The 21216-nt window shown below is 43.5% G+C and overlaps 1 protein-coding gene across 3 annotated transcripts in view; it reads left to right on the top strand.

The window, feature by feature from the left end:
* ADCY8 (adenylate cyclase 8) overlaps window positions 1-6256 on the top strand; it is a 260945-nt gene extending 254689 nt beyond the window's left edge. For 2 of the 3 annotated variants that reach the window (XM_019031861.4, XM_019031860.4), the window contains exons 15-17: window positions 389-481; window positions 2042-2156; window positions 5680-6243. In XM_019031861.4, the coding sequence (XP_018887406.1) occupies window positions 389-481; window positions 2042-2156; window positions 5680-6167 (696 nt within the window). In that variant the 3' untranslated portion in view covers window positions 6168-6243. Of the gene's footprint in view, window positions 1-388; window positions 482-2041; window positions 2157-5679 lie in introns of all 3 variants that reach the window. The other variant, XM_004047533.5, reaches the window with a different exon arrangement.
* Window positions 6257-21216: the final 14960 nt, after the last annotated feature.

Below are 21216 nucleotides of genomic sequence, written 5' to 3'. Positions count from 1 at the left end.
CAAAGTGAGAAAGGGAGACGATAAGAGAGCGGACAGGTCTTGGCAAGCCTTGCAAGTCACAGTGAAGACTGGTTTTGACCTTGACTAAAACAGAAAGCCATAGGAGGTTTGGCACAGAGCAGGGACAGGATCTGACTTACATGTGAAGGGGCAGACCTACTCCTTAAAGAGTACCAATTTACACCCATCTCCACTCCTGACCCTTAGCAAGTGCTCATTAAATATATGTGACTGGCTGAAAGCATGATTCTCAGAGAGAAAAGCAGATAACTAGAGGATACTGAACCATCAGAGGTAGCTCATTGTGAGCCAGGGGCCTGTTTTCAGGAGCCCAGGCTGCTGGAAGAATAAACACCAGGGCTAACACCATTGCCTGGCTCTCTTTCAGTTGCTTGGTGAAGACCGATTTCAAGACATTGAAAAGATTAAGACCATTGGCAGCACCTACATGGCCGTGTCAGGCCTGTCACCTGAAAAACAGGTAAAGGACTCTTTGGACTCAGCCACAATGCATGGTGGGGTCTTGCTGTTGTCATGTCACCGACGGTGGTGAAGCCTCTGTCGCCAAGATCCTTGGGGAAAGATGGGGAGAAAATCTAATGGACTGGATTATAATAGTTACGTGATGTGGATTTGCCCCCAAGGTAGGTAGAGTCTACCGGATGAAGCCATGCTGCTTTTTTGAGAAACTTCTAGACTTTGTTCTGAACCTCATTGTTCCCTTGAACAAAATCAGGAGCCCAGAAATACCCTATTGTGATTTAGTTGTGGATCTTACTAAACCCCTAATACTAGCCTCTTTTTTCCTATTTTTGTTTTGTTTTTCAAAAGTCTTACATCATAATAATAACAGCTGCTGCTTTTTGGAGTGTTGACTGTGTTCCAGGCACTGGTGTTAAATAGCAACACTGTCTACCTTCCAGGGTTAATGGATGAATTATCTCAGATAATGTCATGCTCCCCAAGCAAAGCCTTGCATCTAGTAAAGTCCTCAATTAGTGTTAAAAGAATATGAGTCAAAGATACTTGGGGAAATGGAATTCTCATCAATTTCTTCCAATCCTTCATATGCTTTTTTCCAACTAAAAACAATAAAATACTTCAAGAGTGACTATCTGGGATGAAACTCATGCTGGTTATTATTTGGTACGTGTGCAGCAGGGATCAGAAAACTACAGCTCACAGGTCAAATCTGGCCCACCATCTTTTTTTATAAATAAAACTTTATTGGAAAACAGCCATGCCCATTCATTTATATTTTGCCTATTGCTCCTTTCAAGCTAAAATGGCAATGTTGAGTGTCACAACAAAGACCATATGGTCCACAAACCTTAAAATATTGGCTATCTGGCCTTTATTGAAACTATTTGCTAACCTCTGTTCTACAGGGGCACAAAGTTCTCTCATATAAAAAATCTCATTCAATACCTATGAGGTAGGAAGGGCAAGTATGCTTATCCCCATTTTATAGATTTGGAAACTGAGGTTCAGAGAGGCCCAGAGGCTTATGCAGCACCTCCCTTAGGAGTTTTGTAAGCAAATGTATCCCTTAAACACACACTGTGAGCAATTCAAAGGAAATAGACACAGTTCTTAGACTGGAAAAGCTACACATACATAGGAGCACATATACACACACATACCCATACCCACACACATACCCATACCCACATACACTCACGGCCACCCACACGCCCACACACCCCCAACACACACGCACATACACACATACACTCATTCACACACATGCCAGTGAGCATACACTAAGGAATTGATGCTATATCAACCTGAACAGACAGGTGTAGATGTGGAAGAAGGAATACAATGACCCACATATACTACACTCTTGCAAGCAAATCTTATGTCTTCCCATGTTCTGAGATACCAGTGACTTGAGTGTAGAGGGGCTCACCCACATGATTATTTCCTTTAAGGGATGTGCAGGTAGGGTTGGGTTAGGACGTAAAGCCCCTGCTGCAGAAATGTTAATGTTCCCCCACATTCCGCATTAAATGAATTCTTCTCCTCATGTTTGCTTCAGCAATGTGAAGACAAGTGGGGACATTTGTGTGCTCTGGCTGACTTCTCACTCGCCCTGACAGAAAGCATACAGGAGATCAACAAGCATTCATTCAACAATTTTGAACTCCGGATTGGTGAGTAGCAGCTGCAGGTGGGGCCTGATAGAGCCAGCTGACCTTGCTCCAACAGACCCTCCCCTGCCTTGGGCATCAATCCAGGAAAGCTTTTTCCTGCAAAATGCAATAGATCTAGCATGACCCTGCCAAGGATAAGGACAAGGTCAGCTCAGGCCTTTCTTAGTTTCCTCTCAGTCAAGATGCTGGAAACAAGAATAGGATACTGGCTTGTGTGCAGAAATACAAAGCAGCCAGCCTTTGGTAAATGCTAGACTATTGTGAACCCCTCTTCCAACTTGCCTGCCCATGCAAGGTCGTGCATAGAGATGTAGCTGACTAATCAGTCATTTAATTCTGACTCCTGGGTAGCTCAATGCTGATGGTCAATGTATTGCTCTCAGGGTCTTCAGGATAATTCCTTCAGACAAAAGCAGGATTCTACTCCTGAGGATGGCAGATACTATATTTCCAGGGACAGGCTTTACTCAGCCACAAAGCTCGCCATTTCTTTGGGCTTAAAGACATCACCGTGCAAAGCAACAACATAACATTAATCACTGCAATCAATAATAATCCTTTATAATTTGCCATTCCTTTTTTTTATTATTATTATACTTTTAAGTTTTAGGGTACATGTGCACATTGTGCAGGTTAGTTACATATGTATACATGTGCCATGCTGGTGCGCTGCACCCACTAACTCGTCATCTAGCATTAGGTATATCTCCCAATGCTATCCCTCCCCCCTCCCCCTACCCCACAACAGTCCCCAGAGTGTGATATTCCCCTTCCTGTGTCCATGTGTTCTCATTGTTCAATTCCCACCTATGAGTGAGAATATGCGGTGTTTGGTTTTTTGTTCTTGCCATAGTTTACTGAGAATGATGATTTCCAATTTCATCCATGTCCCTACAAAGGACATGAACTCATCATTTTTTATGGCTGCATAGTATTCCATGGTATATATGTGCCACATTTTCTTAATCCAGTCTATCATTGTTGGACATTTGGGTTGGTTCCAAGTCTTTGCTATCGTGAATAATGCCGCAATAAATATACGTGTGCATGTGTCTTTATAGCAGCATGATTTATAGTCCTTTGGGTATATACCCAGTAATGGGATGGCTGGGTCAAATGGTATTTCCAGTTCTAGATCCCTGAGGAATTGCCACACTAACTTCCACAATGGTTGAACTAGTTTACAGTCCCACCAACAGTGTAAAAGTGTTCCTATTTCTCCACATCCTCTCCAGCACCTGTTGTTTCCTGACTTTTTAATGATTGCCATTCCAACTCCTTCCACATCTCTACTGAGCCTCAGTGACCTCCTAAAATGCAGTCTGAAAATCCCTGGTCTAGTCCACATTCTCATTTTGTAGATGAGTAAATGCGGGCCTAGAAAAAGGGAGTAACTAGCCTAAGATCACACAGCCAAACAGTCACACCAGCAGCAGCTCCAGCATTTCCTAACTCTGAGACAATGACATTCTGGCTGCCAGAGTGCAGTTTAAAATAACTTCTGCTACAGTCCTCACACTGTAGACATCTTCTGGCTGATATGCCATTTTACTTTATCTGCTTCTCCCTTAGCAGCTTTCAAGAAAAAGAGGTCAAGAAATACCAATATCTGACTTGTCAGATCTAAGGAATGCCATATGTCTTTGTTCTTTGCATTAAAGGGCTTATATTTTATGTTTTTGATCTATGGATGGGATGTTCAACGCTTGTTCCCACATCTTCCATCAATCTTATCAATGTCATTTCTGAAATTGTTGACTACACAATTGAACCAGGAATAAAAAGGGAACTGTAATGCTGAACAGAGATATTCTAAGTAAATTCTGAAGATGTTGCCAAATCAGGGTCAACCCTTGCCATGACATATTACACTCCTAGTATAGTTTCACTGATCTCAGAGGTTGGAAAATTAACTTCCCAACTGAATTAAGCATCTCAATTTGTGTTTTGGGTCTGCTGTAACCAGCTGTATGACTTTGGGTGAATCATTTAAACCTTCTGTGTCTCTGTTTCCTCCTATGTAAGCTGGGTGTTAAATTATTACCTCCTCTGCCTCTCTACCTCACAATAATAATGTGAGAATCAAATGGGATATTGGCTGTCAAAGGTCTCTGCAAATTTTAAAGAGCTAACTATCATTGTGATTCCCATGTACTCCATAGAGTGAGATTTTCAAATTTCCAGTCACTTATATCAGTGTGTATACGTGTCTTGCTTTTGCCTCGGCCTAGAATAATCTTACCGAGATATCTGCATGGCTATTCCCACCATATTCTCTGCTCAACAAGGTCTTTGCTAACCTCCTTACTCTGAAATATACTCTATTCCATCTTTCTCCATTATTTTACCCTCATTGATTTTTCTTTGTAGCCCTAATCATTCATTAATATTATATTACATTTGTAAAATTATTTTCTATCTCTCCCCAGTAGAAGGTAAATTCCATGGGGACCAGGGCTGTATTTCTTTCCTTTCCCACCATATCCCCAATGCCTAGGACTGTACCTGGCTCATAGCAAGTGCCTAGTCAATGTTTGTAGAATGAAATAATTGTCTTTTAGAAAGAGACATACATGCCCACTAACAGGTTTAGTGAAATGCTACCATTTCTAGAATTCTATGCTTCCTAGTGGAGGAGGCACTGAAACTGTCTTTAAAAGTATTTACCAGATAAACTGTGAAAGTGTGGGGAAGTAATAGCCCAAGCAGGGGGAAAGTCAGGACAAAGGCACAAAGGTGGGTACTGGCTGGAAGGTTAGGAAAACTCCAGCAGTTCAGTGTGAATATAATGCAGCAGTAAGGAAGAGAGTGGGATAAATGAGGCTGGAAAATCAGGCAAAAGCCATATCAGAGAGGTTCTTGATTGTGATTCTAAGGATCATTGGCTTTATCCTGTAAGTGAAAGGAGCCCTGGAAGATATTTAAGTGGGTTGTAACTTGATCAGATGTGCAACTTGATCAGAACGAGCCCTCCCGCTCCTGCAGCAGTGTGGAGGATGAGCTCAAGGGAACAAGGGAGGAGACAGGGAGGAGAGTTAGAAAGCCATCGCCATGGACCAAGGGAATGATGCTGAGGACCTGGGCTAAAACAGAGAGGGAAAAGGCCTGTGCAGGCTCTCAGAGCACTGTGTCAGCAGAAGCAGGAGATCCTAGGGTCCCGACTTCTGGTCCACGCTCTGATCATCTCACAGACTAAGACAAGTCAGTGCTCATATGACAATAATAATTATATTCAATTGAACACTCACTGGTTGCCAGGCACTATGCCACAGTGGCTTTACTTGTATTATCTCATTAAATCTGCGTTTAATTATTTCCATTCTACTGATGAGAAAAGTGAGGTCCAAATAGGTTAATTAACTGACCCAGGTGATACATCTAATAAGTGACTGGGGGCAGGATCTGGACCTTCCCGTTCATCCAGAGACCCCACACATAGTGATCACCGTCCCAGGGAGGGGTCCAGACACCCCATTGTCCCTCTTCTCCGTCTGACTTCTTGCTCATTTGCTTCACCCCCCAGGCATCAGCCATGGCTCAGTGGTAGCTGGCGTTATCGGCGCTAAGAAACCACAGTATGACATTTGGGGCAAAACTGTGAACCTGGCAAGCCGAATGGACAGCACGGGGGTTAGTGGCCGGATCCAAGTCCCAGAGGAGACCTATCTCATCCTGAAGGACCAGGGCTTTGCCTTTGATTACCGAGGGGAGATCTATGTGAAGGGCATCAGTGAACAGGAAGGAAAAATCAAAACGTACTTTCTCCTGGGAAGAGTCCAACCCAACCCATTCATCTTGCCCCCAAGAAGACTGCCTGGGCAGTACTCCCTGGCCGCGGTTGTCCTGGGACTTGTCCAGTCCCTCAATAGGCAAAGGCAGAAGCAGCTACTCAATGAGAACAACAACACAGGAATCATCAAGGGTCATTACAACCGGCGGACTTTGTTGTCACCCAGCGGGACGGAGCCTGGAGCCCAGGCTGAAGGCACCGACAAATCTGATTTGCCATAAAAGCATTTTCTTTCTGTTTCTTTTTTTTGTATTTCTTTTATATATAAAATAAATATACTAATAAAAAGGTTTAATTTTTTTTAGAACAAGGATGGTTTCGTTGGTCTTTGAATGTACCAGATCAAGGACACAATTTGAGGTTCTCTTCAAATGTTCCCTTCACAAATATTTATTGGTCACCTCTTGTGTACAAGGTTTATTGGGAGGCAAAGATAAATGAGATCTAGTTTCTGACTTTGAGAGTTTGAGAGACTTACAACTAGGTGGAAGAGTGGGACATGTGAAGTGAACAGAAACTCCATACAGTCAGATACTCACCACCATCTGCTATTTTTGAGCACTTGCCATGTGCCAGGCCAAGCACCAAATTTTTTACATAACAACCTCCTGTAATCCTCACAGCACTTGACCAGTACATTCATCAGTATTTGCTGAGCAACTACAATGTGCATATGGCTGTCCTATCCTCCAGGGAAATCCTAGCAAAAGTGTTTCCCTTATAGAGCAAACATTCTGGTTCGGGAATAATATATAATATTCTTATTAACCAATACATAAATAATCTGCTTTCAGATCGAGGTAGAGGCAACAAAGAAAATTAAGTTGGCCACTTGGGATGATAATCTGCTTTCAGATAGAGGTAGAGGCAACAAAGAAAATTAAGTTGGACACTTGGGATAAAGAATGGGAGGACAGGGATGCTGATTTAACTGAGTCACAAGGGAAGGCTTTTTTGAAGATGTGATGTCAAAGATTGGCCCTAAATAATAGAAAGAGGTGACCCATAAGACCCGAGAGAAAAGTTTCACAAGAAAAAGTAACAGCAAGTGCAAAAGCCCAGAGGGGTATCAAGTCCGGCACATTGGAGGAACAATGAGAAAGGCAATGGGTAAGTGAGCTACTGTGGGCAAGCACACTGTTTCCCGGAAGACACCTACATGCTTATGACCACAAGACTGCCAGGAAAATTTCATACAGGTGAGAAAGCCCAGAAAAATTAAAGGATTTGGCCAAGGTCATGTAGTTAGTTGTAGAACTAGCTTCATAACTATATTGTTCAATAAAAGCCAACTGCTATAACAAATAACTCCCAATCTCAGTGGCTAAAACACAATAAAAGATGTATTTCTTGCTTGTGTTCTATTGGATATGTGTCAAGGGGTCTCCTGTGCAATTTTTGGGAAGCCTAACCTCCTTCTGCATTGGAGTTCTCTTCTTGGCCCTCTCTATCCAGCCAACTGAGGAGAAAAAAGGGAAAGAAACAAGAATCACTTAGAAGGTCTCAGCTACCAGGCATACATCATCTTTCTGTCCCACCTCACTGCAGGGGAAGTTAGGGAATGGGTGATTCCTGTGTTCCCTTACCAAAAGGAGAAGTGAAATGTAATTGCCTATGTCACAGGCACCTGAGTCTTTCTGAGCCCAGAGTCCATGTTTATAAACACTAAGCTATTCTGATAAGCACTATGTTGGAGGTACAAGGTTTAAGTAATTGAATGAGAATTACAAAATCCCAATCATTCTCTAAACACTTGACTCTGAACACCATCCCATTTAAAAGAAACTTAGCCCCAGGTAACAAATCCACAGTAGATATACCCTCAAAAAAACATCTACCTGAGGCATCTCAAGTGGGACCCTAATGTTAGAAGTGAAGCTGTCTTCTCTTGAGGCACAAAGTAGAGAGGGAATTGATTCAGGTAAACCTTGAACTTTGAACCACATTTGGGATGCTGTTTGCTCTAGGAAACGATATACACATCAAAGAAGTATGCCCCCTCCAAATTCATGCAAGGCCCCAATGGAATGTGAAGATGACATGTGAAAAGCCTCAGCATACTGTAAAGCCCTCTACCAATGCCAGAGGCTGTTACAATCTTCATAGACTCAGAGAATCCGAGGTCAGGAAAGCCCCATGGGTTGTTCAGTCCAACAGACTGAGGACATTTAAACAAAGTAAAGCTTCATGCCTGCTGAGACTTGGAACCACCAGATGCAGGTGGGGAGCTGCGCTCAGGTAGGTCGAGGCTTGGCAAACAAAGCTAGCAAAAAGGCTGGCCTCCAAAAGGTAGTTAGGCTGTGAAGGCACGGTATCTAAAAAACAGAAAACTTGATGTAGATCATCAAGCTTTGGTCTACCCCAGAGCATAAGGCCCATCTCAAAACCACAGCCAGTATCAACAGAGACTCCAGTAGGTGGACAAGCCATAGTGAGCTGGATCTAACCCCAAGAAGAGAGGCTAGTAGGGAAAGACTTCGTTTCTAAACACTGAGCTAGGACTCAGGACAAAGTCCCTGGACTGGAAGAACTTGACCCTAGGCAAGATAACTGGGCAGAAACTAAGGTAAGACCCATCAGGCATGTGGATGCCACCAATTTGGGGGTGACAGTGGGGTTACCACTGTAAAGCTTCACCCAGAACCTGTTCCTGACTCAATGATGTCAAGCCTCAAGATACAACATATGGAGGAGGTGGTCACTCCATCCTGGGTCTGGGAGGTGTGACTTCATTCAGGACTCCAGGAAATAGAGGAGCAAGGGGACATGATGATGCTGAGAATTCTCATCAGATTGCCAAGAAGCCCATCAAATGGGCATCTGGCCTCTACTCCAATTCACCCAGCACCAAAACGTTGAGTCCCTTCCCTCTAGATCAGCACATTCATTGGAACCAGCAGATGTGGTCTTTCCATACTAAGGCAAAAGGACAAGAGACAGAACCATAAACTGGCTCATGGTTAAATAGCTAAGAAAACAACCCTCTTCTTGGGCCTTGCATGAGTCCAGAGGGGGACATGAAGGCACACGCTCTTCCTGAATTAGAAGTATGTTTCTGTTTGCCTACATTTTTGCTCCATTCAGCTCACTTAGTAAAAGAACCTGAAATGTCAAGTGATTTCTGGGAAACCTGGCATAGTATTTTAGACAGGGATATCAATCTTACCTTTTCCTTCTCTGAACTATGCCTGTGAGATGTGGGGTTTGATTTTAGAAATGTCAAGGATAAACACATGCCAAGGGAATGGTGCCCGAAATGCTGAAATACAAGGAGAAATTCAATAAGGTTTAGTTGAGGCTTTCTCAATAACTCTGTATTTTTGACTTACTCTTCTGGGAGCTGATCCAGGTGGGTCCCCCTACCATTCATCAGCCTGTGTAGGAAAAGCACAGTCTCCCATGAGACAAGCACAGCCTTGCCTAGATATTGGGCAAGGTATCTTTAGCTTTCATTCAAGGACTGGGTTTGAGGAACTGCTGCCTCCCAATCTGCCATCACATAAAGCCAGGTGGGTCACCTGGAGCTCAGAAATGCCCCCATACCAGTTTCACCAATTCCTTCCTTCTTTAGGAACCATGGGAGTGTAGCTGCTTTCCACTGGAAGTTACAACTATGTTGTCATCTCCATTTTACAAATGAGGAAACTGAGGCACAAAGAGCTTGAGCAACTCACCCAAGGTCTAGCAACTGGAAAACACGGATTCAAAGCCAGGTGGTCTAGCTCAAGAGTCCTGTCCTTAAACACCACTGTTGAAGCTTGTAAGGGGGTAAATAATGTTCATTAAATGAAAGTTGGATGTCTGAGTAGACTCCCCACTTGCATGCTGCAGGCTGTGTGAATGAGTAAGCTGTGCAAAACTCTGGAACGACAGCCATTCAGACAGCCTGGGGCCACTTGTCCTGATCCCAAACAGCTTCATCCTATTCCCGCAATGGGTTAAACAACGATTTTTATTTTCTTTCTGTCCTGTGATATGAAAAAGGTCAGAAAGTACCGGGCTAACCATTCAGAGGCAGTTTCTTGAGGTGCACAGGCTTTGGTTTGAATGCTATATTTATCACTTACCAGCTGTTTGATGCTGGGCATGCAGCAGGACCTCTGTGTGCCCCAGACTCTTTACCTACCACCTGGGCATCAGAAAGGAAGCTGTTGAGATTTAGAATCCTGAGGTTGTAAGACTTGAAAAGTATGGGAAACATATCATATACAGGAATATCTCATTTTATTTCACTTCACTTTATGTATTTCACAGATATTGCATTCTATTACAAATTGAAGGTTTGTGGCAACCCTGCCTCAAGCAAGTCTGTCACAGTCATTTTTCCAATGCATGTGCTCGCTTTGTGTCTCTGTGTCACATTTTGGAGATCCTTGCAATATTTCAAACTTTTTCATTATTATTATATGTGTTATGGTTATCTGTGGCCAGTGATCTTTAATGTCACTATGTATTCTTTTTGGGGTGCCACAAACTGCACCCATATAAGATGGCAAATTTAATCAATAAATGTCACGTGTCCTCTGGCTGCTCCACTGACCAACCATTCCCCAATCTTGCTGCCTCTCCTTGGGCCTCCCTATTTCCTGAGACACAACAATATTGAAATTAGGACAATTAATAACCCTACAATGGCTGATGTTGAGTGTCTGTGGCTTTTCCAGGCACATGGTGCAAACTGTCAGTGGATCTACTATTCTGGTGTCTGGAGGATGGTGGTCGTCTTCTCACAGCTCCACTAGGTGGTACCCCAGTAGGGACTCTGTGTGGGGGCTCCAACCCCACATTTCACTTCCACACTGCCCTAGCAGAGGTTCTCTGTGAGAGCCCCACTCCTGCAGCAAACCTCTGCCTGAACATCCAGGCATTTCCATACATCCTCTGAAATTTAGGTGGAGTTTCCCAAACCTCAATTCTTGACTTCTGTGCACCCTCAGACTCAACACCACATGGACGCTGCCAAGGCTTGAGGCTTGCACCCTCTGAAGCCATGGTCTGAGCTGTATCTTGGCTCAATTTAATCATGACTGGAGTGGCTGGGATGCAGGGCACGAAGTCCCTAGACTGCATACAGCATGGGAAACCTGGGCCTGGCCCATGACACCATTTTTTCCTCCTAGGCCTCTGGGCCTGTGATGGAGGGAGCTGCTGTGAAGACCTCTGCAATGCCCTGAAGACATTTTCCCCATTGTCTTGGGGATTAATATTTGGATCCTCATTACTTATACAAATTTCTGCACGTGGCTTGAATTTCTCCTCAGAAAATGGGCTTTTCTTTTCTATCACATTTTCAGGCTGCAAATTTTCTGAACTTGTATGCTCTGTTTCCCTTATAAAATTGAATGTCTTTAACAGCACCCAAGTCACCTCTTGAATGCTTTGCTGCTTAGAAATTTTCTTCCACCAAATACCCTAAATCAGCTCTCTCAAGTTCAAAGTTCCACAAATCTCTAGGACAGGGGCAAAATGCTGCCACTCTCTTTGCTAAAACACAACAAGAATCACCTTTGCTCCAGTTCCCAAGAAGTTCGTCATCTCCATGTAAGACCACATCAGCATGGACCTTATTGTTCATATTACTATCAGCATTTTTATCAAAACCATTCAACAAATGTCTAGGAAGTTCCAACAAGTGTCTAGAACTTCAACAAGTGTCTAGGAAGTTCCTGTCTTCTCCTTCTGAGCCCTCTAAACTGTTCCAACCTCTGCCTGTTACCCAGTTCCAAAGTTACTTCCATGTTTTTGGGCACCTTTTCAGCAGCACCCTACTCTACTGGTAATTATTTAGTGTATTAGTCCATTTTCATGCCTCTGATAAAGAAATACCTGAGACAGGGCAATTTACAAAAGAAAGAGGTTTTATGGAGTCAAATCTTATGTGGATGGTGGCAGGCAAAGGGAGAGCTTGGGCAGGGAATCTCCCATTTTTAAAACCATCAGATCTCATAAGACTCATTCACTATCATGAGAACAGTGCAGGAAAGACCCACCCCTATGATTCAATAACCTCCCACCAGTTTCCTCCCACAACACGTGGGAATTATGGAAGTTGCAATTCAAGATGACATTTGGGTGGAAACATAGTCAAACCATATCAGAGCCCCACATCTCTCACTTCACATCAAAAGCTAGAAATAATTAAGCTTAGTGAGGATGACACATCTAAGCCAAGACAGGCTGAAAATCTAGCCCTCTTGCACCAAACAGCCAAGTCATGAGTGCAAATGAAACATTATTGAAGGAAATTAAAAGTGCTGCTCCAGTGAACACAGGAATGATAAAAAATAAATAAGTGAAAGAGCCCTATTGCTGATATAGAGAAAGCTTTAGTGGTCTAGATAGAAAATCAAACCAGCTACAATATTTCTTTAAGCAAAAACCTAATCCAGAGCAAGACCCTAACTCTCTGTAATTCTCTGAGGGATGAGAGGGATGAGAAAGCTGCAGAAGAAAGTTTGAAGCTAGCAGAAATTGGTTCCTGAGGTTTAAGGAAAGAAGCCATCTCCATAACAGAAAAATGCAAGATGAAGCAGCAAATCCTGATACAGAAGTGGCAGCAAGTTTTCCAGAAAATCTAGCTAAAATCACTGATAAAGGTGACTACACTAAATAGCAGATTTTCAATGTAGAAGAAACAGCCTTATTTTGGAAGTAGATAACAACTAGGACTTTCATAGTGACAGAGAAGTGAATGCCTGGCTTTAAGGCTTCAAGGGACCATCTGAATCTCTTGTTAGGAACTAATGCAACTAGTGACTTGAATTTAAAGCCAGTACTTATTTACCATTGTGAAAATCCTAGGGCCCTTAAGAATTATGCTAAATCACTCTGCCTGTCTTCTGTAAATGGAACAACAAAGCCTGGAAGACAGCACATCTGTTTACAGCATGACGTACTGAATATTTTAAGACCACTGTTGAGACCTATTGCTCAGAAAACAAGATTCCTTTCAAAATATTACTGTTCATTGAACAATGCACCTGGTCACCCAAGAACTCTGATGAAGATGTGCAAGGAGATTAATGTTGTTTTAGTGCCTTCTCATACAACATACATTCTGCAACCCATGGATCAGGAAGTAATTTCTACTTTCAAGTATTATTATTTAAGAAATATATTTCATAAGGCTATAGCCACCATAGATAGTGATTCCTCCAATGAATCTGGGCAAAATAACTTGAAAATATTCTGGAAATGATTTACCCTTCAAGAAGTCATTAAGAACATTCATGATTCATGAAAGAAGGTCTAAATATCAATAGTAACAGGAGTTTGGGAGAAGCTGAATCCAAATCTCATGGATGATTTTGAGGGGTTCAAGACTTTAGTGGAGGCCAGAACTTCAGATGTGATGAAAATAGCAAGAGAACTAGAATTAGAAGTGGAGCCTGAAGATGTGACTGAGTTGCTGCAATCTCATGATAAAACTTCAATGGATGAGAAGCTGCTTCTTATGGATGATTAAAGAAAGTGGTTTCTGGAAATGGAATCTATTCCTGGTGAAGATGCTGTGAAGATTGTTGAAATGACAGCAAAGGATTTAGCATACATAAGAAACTGCCATAGCCACCCCAACTGTCAGCAATCACGATCTTGATCAGTCAGCAGCCGTCAACATCAATACAAGACCCTCCACCAGCAAAACGATTACGGCTCACTGAAGTCTCAGGTGATTGTTAGCAATTTTTGAGCAATAAAGTTGGGTTTTTTTTTTCTTGAGATGGAGTCTCATTCTGTCACCCAGGCTGGAGTGCAATGGCACGATCTTGGCGCACTGCAACCACCACCTCCGAGGTTTAAGTGATTCTGCTGCCTCAGCCTCCCAAGTAGCTGGGACTAGAGGCATGCATCATCATGCCCAGCTAATTTTTTTGTATTTTTAGTAGAGATAGGGTTTCACCATGTTGGCCAGGCTGGTCTCAAACTCCTGACCTCAGGTGATCCACGTGCCTCAGCCTTCCAAAGTGCTGGGATTACAGGCATGAGTTACTGTGCCTGGACACAATAAAGTATTTTTAATTAAGGTAGGTACATTTTTTTAAACAAAATGCTACTGCAAACTTTATAAACTATGGTATAGTGTAAATATAACTTTTACATGCACTGGGAAACCAAAAAATGTGCATGATTCACTTTATCGTAATATATGCTTTATTGCATTGATCTGGAACTAAACCTACATTATTTCCAAGATATCCCTGTACTAGGAAACATCTCCAGGGGCCTGAGGCAGTGTGCAATAATTAAGCCTATTAATAATGTTGTAAATAAATAACCATTTACACCAAGTAGCATAACTAACGTTTCTAAATAGGACTCATGTTTTGCTCCCAAATTAGCCACAAAACAAACTTTAGCTTTTAGAGCTCTTTGAATTTCGAACTTGTGGATACAAGATTGTCAGCCCACAGCACTTCATTAGGCTGCCCTAAAGATAACAGACAGTAAGACATTTCAAGCTCCTTAGCTTGGCCTTGTGCCGCACTCAAATACTGCTTATTGTGGCTGGTGTTGTGTTTTGTTTTGCTTTTGAGATAGGGTCTCATTCTGTGGCCCAGGCTGGAACGCACTGGCAAGACCACCACTCACAGCAGCGTCAGCCCCCAGGTTCAGGTGATTCTCCCATCTCAGCCCCCTGAGTAGCTGAGACTATAGGCCTGTGCCACCATGCCCAGCTAATATTTGTATTTTTGTGAAGACAGGGTTTTGCCATGTTGCTCAAGCTGGTCTCAAACTCCTGGGCTCAAGCAATTTGCCCACCTCAGCCTCCCAAAGTGCTGGGATTACAGATACGAGCCACTGTGCCAGCCTTGTTGCTGTTAGGAAGCACACAGTGATTTTATTGAAATAGCGAACATCTGCAATTTTCTGTGTCTTTTTTACTTGTCTGTATTTGCAAAATATTCTTTAATAAGTATGTGTTACTTTAATAATGAAAAAAGTGACAGTTAAGCAAAAGTAAAATATGGGTTCACTTTGAAAACTGCGAAGGATTTCACTTGACCCTTGCTGATTGAACCCTGAGTCAGAGGTCTGGACCACTCCTAGAATGGAGTGGACATCTTTCAGAGGAGCCCTGCCCAACAGACAGCACTGTTTGGAGCTCCCCTTTAGGTAGAGAGATAATTTTCCCAGGGCCACCACTGCTGACCCAGATTTCAGGGCCATGCCCTGCCCTTTTGGATGCAGTAAGAGAAAGGGTGTTTAAATTCATTTCCTTCCCTGACATTTTTATTCCAGACCCACAGACTTTTCTGACACTCGGGTGCCTGTGACAATCAGCATTTTCGAATGAGAATGTTGCTCTCAGATTAGCTGTGGGCTCCAAACAACTGAACCCAATATTTTATTGATGGGTTACCAGAGGCAGGGTGCCCTGCAGAATAACACCATGTGCCTATTGGAATTATTAATTGCCTGTCAGCCACACACTTCCAGCCACCCTCCTGCCTTCTTCCTCCCCAGAAAAATAACATCTCCGTTCATTGGGTGAGCATCCAAAGCATTGCAAGTATACTCCGTGCACCTGTCTTTACCTTTTATAAAACAGACAGTGTGACTCAAACACAATTTGTTTCCGTTTGGACATAATGATTTCAAACATAGTCTTTTCATAATACATTGACCCTATCATGACATTATCATAATAATGAGAACTAACATTTTTAGAATGCATTGCAGTTTGCAGAGTCCATTTCCAAATATGATTTCAACTGATCTTCATAACAGCTCTTAGGCAGATTATTATCCCAATTTGCTAGGAAATGAGGGGTCATAAAAATTAATAAAAATAAATTATAAAACTCTATCCAAAGGAGTGTTAAAGCTGAAAAGGGCTTAAAGATCAGACACGGTCCAAAGCCTTGATTTTATGTAGGAAGGAACTAAGGCCCAAAGAGGGAGAAATAATTTGGCCAAGATTCAACAGACAGATATAGAATTAGGGCTGGGATGCAGAGTATCTGATTCCTTGTCCTATTTTGACTCCACCACGGGTGTTCTGGCCTCTTTTTATTGGCTTACTGTAAGTAAGTCAGCCCTGTGACTGGGAGCTTACTTAAGTCTTCCCTAACCCATGGACTTGAATGAGATCGATTCAAATCTCAGTGGCAACTGACCCCCAGACCCCTGAGGCAGACCCCTCACACTTCTGTTTCCCATCACTGTTCCACACTGCTAAAACCCAATACAAAGCTCAGCCCTTTCTTAATTTGCATACACACATGCACACACATACACTCACACTCACACATATGTGCTTACACTTATGCTCTCACACATAAATACATGCACACTCATATATACACACACTCACATACTCATACACTCTCACATGCTCATGCACACTCACTCTACACACACGTATTCACACACTCATACACAAATACACACACATACACTCATACCCTCTCACACTCCCAACCTTTATGTACATTCTCTCACACACACGCATGCATTCTCTTACATTCACACTCCCTCATACACACAGCTTACACACACACCTCACACATGCACAAAGCACAAAGTGTTCATGCATGCAGTAGGCTTTCCCCTGTATTTCAAGAGAGGAGACAGAAGAGTGGTTAATGTCAACGTAACAAAATAACTTCAAGTTATATGTTAGGGCCCTCCCTTCATAAAGTGTCACTCAACAACCCTTCCCCATCTATCTTCAGGGTCCCCAGTCCACCTTCAGTATCTTACAGTCTCCACCTCGTCCCTTCTCTGCTCCCTCTCACCTTTCTCCCCTACTCCTGCTTTTCGACAGCAAAATCAAATTCCTCTCATTTTCTCATGCAAGCAGCTTAAACTTCCCTGCATCCATTCAACAAACAATTACTGGGCATTACTCCACTCCGCAGATACTTCCTGCATACTAGGGCTGTGTTATTTTTGTAAGCCTCGTTAGAAATGATCTGGATGAAATTTAAGCAAAGACTAGAAGGAAGTAAGGAAGTGAGCCATCAGACGTCTTATAGAAGAGTCTTCCAGGCAGGGCAGACAGCAGGTGCAAAGGCCCTGTGGTGTGGTGGGACCACGCATGGCCTGTGGCTGGGTGGAGCTGGAGAAAGTGAGCACAGGGCAAGGGGAGGTCAGAGAGGTGGCCAGGACCCAGCCCTGATAGGTAACTTTTGGTCTGTTTGTTTTCTTGAGCTCCAGCCAACATCTTATCTTCAACTCCAAGATACTTAACAAAGTATTTTCCCAAACAAAGAGTTTCCTTCAAGGGAGAATGCTGATCCCAGCTACAAGTATGATAAAATTTTCAACTTATTACACTACATCCTATACTCCCTTCATTGTCTGAAGAACTGAAAACCCACAAACCATTGCATTAGGGATGTGTCTTTGTTCTTGCATGGAGGATTTTTGGAAACATCTCAGAAAAGCAATCCACTCTAAACCCTCACCACACTCCTTAAGCACCTCACCCTGCCTATTCCTCTGTGAAAGTCTTCAAGGCCTGCTTCAAAGGTTTAGCAGCACTGCAGCCCCCAACACACACACACACGCATGCACTCACATGTGCTCACACACATATATGTGCCCTTTGGGCATCTGCTATTCAAAAGGATGATTTGGGCACACTCATGTTTTCTCTGTAACCAAGAAAGTGACCCTGGCTCCCAATCCAAAGAAATATTTCAGCAAGAGAAGAAAAAGAGAGGTACATTATTCCTTGGAAAACTTATTCTGTTGGTTGTCTTAATTCCTTCCCTCCTAGATCCATTTTTAAAACCAACAATTGCTGCAAATGGCAGTAGCCAACCTCAGCCTTTCCTAAGAACTGTAGTGCCACCATAGCTGCCTACTCTTCCAGGGGGTGGAGATTGTTAGCAACTGGAGGGGAAGTTGTGTGTCGGGCCTGGAGTCACCAGTGAACAACTGACCAACTGTCCTTTTGAGTGACAGCTTACTCTTCTGCAAAAGTGACCAAACATAAAAAAGCTATTGAAGTAGCCCAACTTATGGATCTTTGGGATGCCTTCCCTTGGTCACCAGCCTCTGAGGAAGTGTCCACTACTGGTAGCACTCTGAGGCTGAAGGACAGGTAGCCTCCAGTGAGTGTGCCAACATAGCAAGGAAGACCCTGACTGTTCTCAGATGATATCACAATCTGCAATTTGCATCCCCTGACACTACCATGTTTCCACTGAAATAAGCATCTTCTTGCTTAAAAGTAATGAATCTCCTTTTATTTGGGTAACCTGTACTTGGGATTGTTACATTGTTTTTAGCAAAGACATGAGAGGTGTGGGGACCAGCAAATACTGGGATTTGAAATAATCCCTTCAGCAGCCAGGCTGTAAACATTCGACTATCTCACCTCATGGCACCTTCTAACTGTTGGCTGTCCCCTCAGGAGGACATTGGCTCCTGTCTTGCAGTTCTGTTATTAAGGGGTTTCCTCTGAATGAGATGGGCAACCACTCAAGGGTTTTGGGCAAAGGAACCATATGTCTGGACTTATACTTTTGCAGCAACCATCTGATATGGTTTGGCTGTATCCCCACCCAAATTTCATGTTGAATTGTAGCTCCCATAATCCTGGTGGGAGGTAATTGAATCATGAGGGCTGTTTCCCCCATGCTGTTCTCATGACAGTGAATAAGTCTCACGAGATCTCATGATTTTATAAAGGGCATTTCCCCTGCTCACACTATCTTCCCATGCAAGATGTGCCTTTGCTCCTCCTTCGCCTTCCACCATGATTGTGAGGCCTCCCCAGCCATGTGGAACTGTGAGTCATTAAACCTCTTTTTCTTTATAAATTACCCAGTCTCAGGGTATCTCTTCATAGCAGTATGAAAATGGACTAATACACCATCTGTCTGCCATGTTGTGGTACAGCAATATGGCAAGAATGGAAGCAGGAGATGAGTTGAGAGGCTGGTGCGAGAACCTGGAGAATGTGCTTGGGCCAGACTGGTTGACATGGGGGTGGCAAAAAGTGGTCAGACTCAGGATATACCTGGATATATAAACACTGAGTTCACAATATTTGAAGATAGATTGAATGCAAGATATGGAAGAGAAGAAGCCGGGGGGATTTACTGAGATCCTGAAGACAACAGGAGGAGCAGGCTTGGGACAGGATGATCAGTTTGCTTTTGGACAAGCAAGTTTGAGAGGCCTAATGTACATCTGGATGTGTGAGTCTAGAGTCCAGGGGAAGATCCAAGCTGGAGATACATGCAGTCACACACTGGACCTTTCTGGAGTGTCTGAGCCAACCAGCCCCTCCCTCCTCCATATAATTATGGTTCATCTCCCTGCTGATAATGCCCATCACACCCTGCTGGTGTCAATTACACCTCTTTGGCTTAGTCAGACATCTCATTGTGGTTCCCTGACTCCTCCTGCATCCTCACCTGCTTTGTTCCTCCACACACCCCATGCTCAATCATACTTCTTCCCATGATGTCGGCCACCACCTCTGCAGATGATTCTCAAACCTAAGTGTTAAGTGAGGACCGCTTACCTGAACTAGGAGATCAAATGTCTAACTGATGCCAAGGCAACCCCCAGAGATGTCCCATGAGCGCTCAAGTCCAATCCTCTGTAGAGAAGCTCATCCTCTCTTCCTTAGCATACTACTAAATATTGCCCCAGCCAGGCTGAGTACAACTCCTTAAATCCTAGCTCAGCTGAGGCACGTCTTGCTGGTTCTCCAACCACTTTTTTGTCTTTTCCCTTTCCCTGCTCTCCTGACCCCTTACCACCACAATTACACACCACACACACACACAGAATTATTCCTCATTAAGATCCTGCACTGAACATGCTGGTTTGCCTTCCCATAATACCTATTTGACTTTAAACCTACCTGCCTGGAATCCAACAAGACCGTGTCATCTAGTGTGTGGGTTTTGGAGTCAGGTGAACTGGACTAGAATCCACTTACTAGTTTTGTAACCTTGTGCAATTTACCTAACCTTTCTTTGTATCTATTTCTTCATCTCTATGAATAATGTGATAATGGTAGTATCTGCTTCATAGAGTTGTGACAAATAAGAATAGATACGTAGACAGACAGACAGATTAGACAGATAGATAGATAGACGGACAGACAGATAGATGGATAGATAGACAGATAGATACTTATATAGAGAGACAGACACAGAGATATAGACATAGATATAGTGTTTAACCAGCACCTGGCACAAAGTAACTTCTCTGTCCCAAATCCCTAAAGCAGGCAATATCCCCACAAAGACTCTCTTTTCTCTACCCAGCTTTATCCAGCAGAAGACTTCTTTTCCCTAAACAAAATTGGGGATGGTGTTAGAAGTTGCTGGGGACCTAAAATAACAATCAACCACCCTCATCCCATCTTTCCCCCATGTGTTAGAAAGAAACTAATAGAGAAGTAAGACACAAGGGACAGACAGAGAGTAGGATTTTAGCTTCCTTACGGAGGAAAGCTGGAAAGCACGGTTTGGTTCATCAGCCAAAAGGCATCCCAGGAGGTCCCCCTGACTTGAACTTACTCCCTGCTAAGGCAAATCTCCGCTGTCAGACAGTGCCCTGCCCGGTGCTTAGCCCATAATGAAGACAGACATGGAGAGTGAAGAGGGGCCTGCTGTTGGGGCCGACAGACCTGAAGCAGGTGGGACAGGAGCACTGTTCCCAGTACGCGCAGTCCTTTCTCCAAAGCTCACCCCAGTGGAAAGTGCAGACCGGGATGACCAAACCAATCTGATTGCTTTAGAGCCCACCAGGAGGGGATAGCCTCCCTGCGACAATACCTCCACCTCCGACCTCCTCCCGGTGTTTCTCCTCCTCCTCAGCTCGTCCCACCCCTGCGCTCCTCCACCTGCGATGTTCTCATTATTTCTACTGGGGCCTTCCTTGCCCTACTTTCCCCAGCATCACGGCAAAACCCCCTATGGCTTCTTTCTCTCCGTGGAGCCCATCATGGATGTGCTAAGCACAGTTGTCACAAACCTGGGTCTGTGTGAAGTGGGATCGCAGGGGTAGAAACCCATCCAGTGCCGCACTCTAGGCAAACCTAAGGCAAGGCCAGGCAGCTGACTTAACGCTTACTCTACTGCCATCTCCTGGAAGGAAAGGGTATTTCTTCTCTTATAATAAAGGCAAGATCCTTGCATTTGACCATTTCAATCTGTTTGGGTAAAAATGGACCAACTCCTCCATAAAGTAGGGATGGGAAATGCTTTCTTTGTATCAACAAAGGCTCCCTTTGTTAGGGAAAACAAAAAACACTCCCAACTTGTGGTGGAGCCTGCTTAATGCTCCCTGGTTCCC

Source organism: Gorilla gorilla, chromosome 7 (genome assembly GCF_029281585.2).
Source record: "Gorilla gorilla gorilla isolate KB3781 chromosome 7, NHGRI_mGorGor1-v2.1_pri, whole genome shotgun sequence".
Classification (NCBI taxonomy): domain Eukaryota; kingdom Metazoa; phylum Chordata; class Mammalia; order Primates; family Hominidae; genus Gorilla; species Gorilla gorilla.
Note: the sequence above shows the minus strand (reverse complement) of the source record. Positions and strands in the feature narration are given on the sequence as shown.